The 7,575-nt window shown below is 37.9% G+C and overlaps 1 protein-coding gene across 4 annotated transcripts in view; it reads left to right on the top strand.

The window, feature by feature from the left end:
• Nucleotides 1-7,575, top strand: part of EPSTI1 (epithelial stromal interaction 1) — a 100,534-nt gene that overhangs the window by 66,254 nt on the left and 26,705 nt on the right. The window contains exon 8 of one of the 4 annotated variants that reach the window (XM_029210246.1): nt 1,040-1,288. The exons of 2 other annotated variants lie outside the window; for them this stretch is intronic. In XM_029210246.1, the coding sequence (XP_029066079.1) occupies nt 1,040-1,171 (132 nt within the window). In that variant the 3' untranslated portion in view covers nt 1,172-1,288. Of the gene's footprint in view, nt 1-12; nt 917-1,039; nt 1,289-7,575 lie in introns of those variants that run through there. One more of the 4 variants, XM_029210242.1, reaches the window with a different exon arrangement.

Below are 7,575 nucleotides of genomic sequence, written 5' to 3'. Positions count from 1 at the left end.
TGCGGAGCACAGGCTCCGGACGTGCAGGCTCAGCGGCCATGGCTCACGGGCCCAGCTGCTCCGCGGCATGTGGGATCCTCCCGGACCGGGGGCACGAACCCGCGTCCCCTGCATCGGCAGGCGGACTCTCAACCACTGCGCCACCAGGGAAGCCCAATTTGACCCTTTTGAGTGCTACCCTCCTCCCCAAAGTGGCCAACTTCTTACTCTTTCATAATTTCATCCAGCATATGATATAAATGACTGTGTCGCTGAGCTGTTTTGTGCATAGTACGTAGTAATTAAATTGTTGAAAGAAATAATGTAAGTTGCCAATTTAGTTATTAAGCTACTATATAAGCAATAAAGAAACCATGAAACATTTTTATCCCTTGGTGTTTAACAATTTCTTTTTCTTCTGACAAAGGCCTCATATTGAAATCCACAATTAAAGAAGCAATGTTATAGTAAGATTCTAGTAATTAGCATGTGGAAACTAAATCTGGTATACACTCATGTTGTATTTTCAGTAATGTCTGTTAAATCACATGAAGTGTTTCTGTGATCTTTTAACTTATTTTAACTTATTCCTAGGTCCTGAGGGACTTAGACAGTGATGTGTTGTGAAATCATTGTAGATACGATTTACTTTAAAATAACTTTTAGTGAGTTTTAAATAGTATTTTATAAAGTTTGGTGTATATATTCAGAATGTGAAAACCATTAAAAGTAGAACATTTTATAAAGAGAATGCTCAACAGATTAGAAAATCAGATCTGGGATTTAATTTTCGGGTTGAGCAGTTACTTTAGACAGTGAAAATTAAGCTTTTTATTTCTTAATCTTGTTTTTCTTATGGAGTTAGACAAATATTGATACATACATATTTTCTGGTTATTGATTAAACATTTTTTTTACATAAATTATTCCCCTTTACTTACTGAAGCTTTCAGTAAAATGAAGTGCGAGCGTATAGATAATTCCATCACTAGGGACTTCAATAAGGGTAGAATATATAAGGATATTTACCTTGTTTTTGCTTCTCTCCCTTTTTGCTCAGTCTGTCATTGTTGGAAAATGTCCCCTGGAGGCATTTCCTGGCTGGCAGAGTCTGTTACTCCTTATCACTTCAGTGGTTTACCTTAAGAAAACGAGAAGAATCATGTTTATGGTAGGAAGATACAGAAAATAACACATTCGAATAAACCTACCTAGGGAGACAAAAGACCTGTATACAGAAAACTATAAGACACTGATGAAAGAAATTAAAGATGATACCAACAGATGGAGAGATATACCATGTTCTTGGATTGGAAGAATCAATATTGTGAAAATGACTATACTACCGAAAGCAGTCTACAGATTCGATGCAATCCCTATCAAATTACCAATGGCATTTTTTACAGAACTAGAACAAAAATATGTTAAGATTTGTATGGAGACACAAAAGACCCCGAAAAGCCAAAGCAGTCTTGAGGGAAAAAAGTGGAGCTGGAGGAATCAGACTCCCTGACTTCAGACTATACTGCAAAGCTACAGTAATCCAGACAATATGGTACTGGCACAAAAACAGAAATATAGATCAATGGAACAAGATAGAAAGCCCAGAGATAAACCCACGCACCTGTGGTCAACTAATGTATGACAAAGGAGGCAAGGATATACAATGGAGAAAAGACAGTCTCTTCAATAAGTGGTGCTGGGAAAACTGGACAGCTACATGTAAAAGAATGAAGTTAGAACACTCCCTAACACCATACACAAAAATAAACTTAAAATGGATTAAAAACCTAAATGTAAGACCAGACACTATCAAACTCTTAGAGGAAAACATAGGCAGAACACTCTATGACATAAATCACAGCAAAATCTTTTCTGATCCACATCCTAGAGTAATGGAAATAAAAGCAAAAATAAACAAATGGGACCTAATGAAACTTCAAAGCTTTTGCACAGCAAAGGAAACCATAAACAAGACGAAAAGACAATCTTCAGAATGGGAGAAAATATTTGGAAATGAATCAATGGACAAAGGATTAATTTCCAAAATATATAAACAGCTCATGAAGCTCAATATTAAAAAAACAAACAACCCAATCCAAAAATGGGCAGAAGACCTAAATAGACATTTCTCCAAAGAAGACATACAGATGGCCAAGAAGCACATGAAAAGCTGCTCAACATCACTAATTATTAGAGAAATGCAAATCAAAACTACAGTGAGGTATCACACCAGTTAGAATGGGCATCATCAGAAAATCTACAAACAACAAATGCTGGAGAGGGTGTGGAGGAAAGGGAACCCTCTTGCACTGTTGGTGGGCATGTAAATTGATACAGCCACTATGGAGAACAGTACGGAGGTTACTTAAAAAAGTAAAAACAGAATTACCATATGATCCAGCAATCCCACTACTGGGCGTATACCCAGAGAAAACAATAATTCAAAAAGACACATGCACCCCAGTGTTCATTGCAGCACTATTTACAACAGCCAGGTCATGGAAGCAACCTAAATGCCCATCAACAGATGAATGGATAAAGAAGTTGTGGTACATATATACAATGGAATATTATGCAGCCATAAAAAGGAATGAAATTAGGTCATTTGTTGAGACGTGGATGGATCTAGAGACTGTCATACAGAGTGAAGTAAGTTAGAAAGAGAAAAGTAAATATCGTATATTAACGCATATATGTGGAACCCAGAAAAATGGTACAGATGAACCGGTTTGCAGGGCAGAAATAGAGACACAGATGTAGAGAACCAACGTATGGACACCAAGTGGGGAAAGCCGCGGGGGGGTGGGCATGGTGGTGTGATGGATTGTGCGATTGAGATTGACATGTATACACAGAAGTGTATAAAATTGATGACTAATAAGAACCTGCTGTATAAAAAGTAAATAAAACAAAATTCAAAAAAAAGAATCACGTTTATGGTAGGAAGATACAGAAAATAACACATTTGTATCATTGCGTCTATTCATGTGTTTGTTCATTCCATTCATTCAACAAGTACTTATTGAACACCTACTGTTGGAGAGTAGATTCTCTAGGCTAAGTTGAGGTGACAGCACATTGATCCTGCCCTGTATGTCCCTGACTTTCACATTCTTACATTACTCTGGTCTCTGGTGACAGTAGGTTCTTCCTTAAGTTTAACTTCTCAGTATTTTACATTTGATTCAATTCCCTCTTCTAGAAATTTAGTTACAATTCCTTTTCCAAACTATACCTTCAGTATATTCTTCTCCACTGACTACTACATTTTTTGTCAACAAACATGCTGACTCTTGCCATTCTAAATAAAGAAGCCAACCAACTCCTTCCTTGATTCTGCTATCCTCAGAGCTAACACCTTTTCTGCTTCTACCAAAACAAACAAACAAAAAGGACAAAGGTAATATTACTGTAATCATACCTTTATTGCCCACTTTGTCCTTAATGCTTTATGTTTTGGTTTATATTCATAAATGTTCTTACTGAAACTGCTCTCTAAAGGTAAAATCCCTTCTGAACATTCAATGCAGTGGTCTTTTTGCAATCCCTCTATCCCTGTAACTCTGACATTATTTAACACCATATAAAGCTTTCCTTTTCTGGCTTTTTTTTCTTTTTTCTTTTTTTTGGTACGCGGGCCTCTCACTGCTGTGGTCTCTCCCGTTGTGGAGTACAGGCTCCGGATGCGCAAGATCAGCGGCCATGGCTCACGGGCCCAGCCGCTCCGCGGCACGTGGGATCTTCCCAGACTGGGGCACGAACCTGCGTCCCCTGCATCGGCAGGCAGATTCTCAACCACTGCGCCACCAGGGAAGCCCTTTTTTTTTTTCCACTTTATTATTCTGGTTGATCTATCTCAGAGTAATCCATCCCAGTATTCATCCATCCATCCATCCATCCATCCATCCATCCTGTCAACAAACATGTATTGAGTTCCTATTATGTACTGAGCCTTCTGCAAGATGCTGGAGCTCCAATTAGAAACAGGATAGACAAGGTCCCTGCTCTCCTGAATTTTACTTTTTCATGGAGAAGATGGACAAAAGGAGACAAAAAACATTGCACTTTTATTTTACAGTGATTAATCATTTGGTAGTAATTAATGCTATACAAGAAAAAATTGTGTGTTGTGATAACTTGAGTGGTGTACAAAATATTGTCGATTGCCTAATTCTCTCCTAAAACCTTGTTTTTTTCCTTCATGTATTCATCCTACTTAACCATGGCCTGTGTTTCCAAGAAGTCAGAAGAAATCAGTCCAGGGATCCATTTGCAAATGGTCTAACTGATCATGGAAATTCTAGTCTCCTTAACTATGATTGGTTCAGCCATTGATATGGGAAGTAGTTCCAACCAATGAGACTTATGAGAAGCCTACCTTTTAGTACAGATTTTTATTAATATACTACTCTTCCCATTTAGTGATTTTTAGCTTTATGTTTTTGGTCTTTTAATTTTGTCTGATTCTAATATATTTTTCTGCCATCTTTCTTGTTAGAATTTATGTGGCAATTTCTTTTTCCATCACTTAACCCCTGTGTGTCACTTGGCTAATTAGATTTCTAGTGAGAAAAATGGCTGATTTTCATTTTACCCAATTTCGTAGTCTCTTTTAATATATTCTCATTTATTGTGATTGCTAGTGTATTTGCACATATTCTTGCTACATAATTTACTTTTTTCCCCTAATATCTTTATCGGAGTATAATTACTTTACAGTGTTAGTTTCTGCTGTATAACAAAGTGAATCAGCTGTATGCATACGTATATCCCCATATCCCCTCCCTCTTGCGTCTCCCTCCCACCCTCCTTATCCCACCTCTCTAGGTGGTCGCAAAGCACTGAGCTGATCTCCCTGTGCTATGCAGCTGCTTCCCACTAGCTATTTTACATTTGGTAGTGTACATATGTCCATGCCACTCTCTCACTTCGTCTCAGCTTACCCTTCTCCCTCCCTGTGTCCTCAAGTCCATTCTCTACGTCTGTGTCTTTATTCCTGCCCTGCCCCTAGGTTCATCAGAACCATTTTTTTTTTTTAGATTCCATATATATGTGTTAGCATATGGTATTTGTTTTTCTCTTTCTGACTTACTTCACTCTGTATGACAGACTCTATGACTTCTTTATATGGCTGAGTAATATTCCATTATATATATGTGTGCCACACTTCTTTATCCATTCATCTGTCGATGGACTCTTAGGTTGCTTCCATGTCCTGGCTATTGTAAATAGTGATGCAGTGAACATTGTGGTACATGACTGTTTTTGAATTATGGTTTTCTCAGTGTATATGCCCAGTAGTGGGACTGCTGGGTCATATGGTAGTTCTATTTTTAGTTTATTAAGAAACCTCCATAATTTTCTCCATAGTGGCTGTATCAGTTTCCACGAAAGGTGCAAGAGGGTTCCCTTTCCTCCACAGCCTCTCCAGCATTTATAGTTTGTAGATTTTTTGATGATGGCCATTCTCACCGGTGTGAGGTGATACCTCATTGTAGTTTTGATTTGCATTTCTCTAATGATTAGTGATGTTGAGCATCTTTTCATGAGTGAGTTGGCAATCTGTATATCTTCTGTGGAGAAATGTCTGTTTAGGTCTTCTGCCCATTTTTGGATTGGGTTGTTTGTTTTTCTGATACTGAGCTGCATGACCTGTTTGTATATTTTGGAGATTAATTCTTTGTCAGTTGCTTCGTTTGCAAATATTTTCTCCCATTCTGGGGATTGTCTTTTTGTCTTTTTTATGGTTTCCTTTGCTGTGCAAAAGCTTTGAAGTTTCGTTAGGTCCCATTTGTTTATTTTTGTTTTTATTTCTATTTCTCTAGGAGGTGGGTCAAAAAGGATCTTGCTGTGATTTATGTCATAGAGTGTTTTGCCTATGTTTTCCCCTAAGAGTTTTATAGTGCCTGGCCTTACATTTAGGTCTTTAATCCATTTTGAGTTTATTTTTGTGTATGGTGTTAGGTGGTGTTCTAATTTCATTCTTTTACATGTAGCTGTTCAGTTTTCCCAGCCACTTATTGAAGAGGCTGTCTTTTCTGTATTGTATACTCTTGCCTCCTTTGTCAAATATAAGGTGACCATATGTTCGTGGGTTTATCTCTGGGCTTTCTATCCTGTTCCATTGATCTATATTTCTGTTTTTGTGCTAGTACCATACTGTCTTGATTACTGTAGCTTTGTAGTATAGTCTGAGGTCTGGGAGCCTGATTCCTCCAGCTCCACTTTTCTTTCTCAAGATTGCTTTGGCTATTCGGGGTCTTCTGTGTTTCCATGCAAATTTGAAGTTTTTTGTTCTAATTCTGTGAAAAATGCCATTGGTAGTTTGATAGGGATTGCTTTGAATTTGTAGATTGTTTTGGGTAGTATAGTCATTTTCACAATGTTGATTCTTCCAGTTCAAGACATAGTATATCTCTCCATCTGTTTATGTCATCTTTAATTTCTTTCATCAGTGTCTTATAGTTTTCTGCATACAAGTCTTTTGTCTTCTTAGATAGATTTATTCCTAGGTATTTTATTCTTTTTGTTGTAATGGTAAATGGGAGTGTTTCCTTAATGTCTGTTTCAGATTTTTCATCATTAGTGTATAGGAATGCAAGAGATTTCTGTGCATTAATTTTGTATCCTGCTACTTTACCAAATTCATTGATTAGCTCTGGTAGTTTTCTGGTAGCATCTTTAGGATTCTCTATGTAAAGTATCATGTCATCTGCAAATAGTGACAGTTTTACTTCTTCTTTTCTGATCTGGATTCCTTTTATTTCTTCTCTTCTCTGATTGCCGTGGCAAAAACTTCCAAAACTATGTTGAATAACAGTGGTGAGAGTGGGAAACCTTGTCTTGTTCCTCATCTTAGAGGAAATGGTTTCAGTTTTTCACCATTGAGAATGATGTTGGCTGTGGGTTTGTCATATACGGCTTTAATTATGTTGAGGTAAGTCCCCTCTATTTCTACTTTCTGGAGTGTTTTTATCATAAATGGGTGTTGAATTTTGTCACAACCTTTTTCTGCATCTATTGAGATGATCATATGGTTTTTCTCCTTCAATTTGTTAATATGGTGTGTCACATCAATTGATTTGCGTATATTGAAGAATCCTAGCATTCCTGGGATAAACCCCACTTGATCATAGTGTATGATCCTTTTAATGTGCTGTTGGATTCTGTTTGCTAGTATTTTGTTGAGGAATGTTGCATCTATGTTCATCAGTGATATTGGCTTGTAGTTTTCTTTGTTTGTGACATCTTTGTCTGGTTTTGTATCAGGGTGATGCTGGCCTCGTAGAATGAGTTTGGGAGTGTTCCTCCCTCTGCTATATTTTGGAAGAGTTTGAGAAGGATAGGTGTTAGCTCTTCTCTAAATATTTGATAGAATTTACCTGTGAAGCCATCTGGTCCTGGGGTTTTGTTTGTTGGAAGATTTTTTTTTTTTTTTTTTTGCAGTATGCGGGCCTCTCACTGTTGTGGCCTCTCCCGTTGTGGAGCACAGGCTCCGGACACGCAGGCTCAGCGTCCATGGCTCATGGGCCTAGCCGCTTCACGGCATGTGGGATCTTCCCGGACTGGGGCACGAACCCATGTCCCCTGCGT

This window comes from Monodon monoceros, unplaced genomic scaffold (assembly GCF_005190385.1).
Source record: "Monodon monoceros isolate NGI ecotype Baffin Bay Population unplaced genomic scaffold, NGI_Narwhal_1 Super_Scaffold_8, whole genome shotgun sequence".
NCBI lineage: Eukaryota > Metazoa > Chordata > Mammalia > Artiodactyla > Monodontidae > Monodon > Monodon monoceros.
The sequence above is the reverse complement of the archived record's forward strand: the minus strand, read 5'-3'. Positions and strand labels throughout refer to the sequence as shown.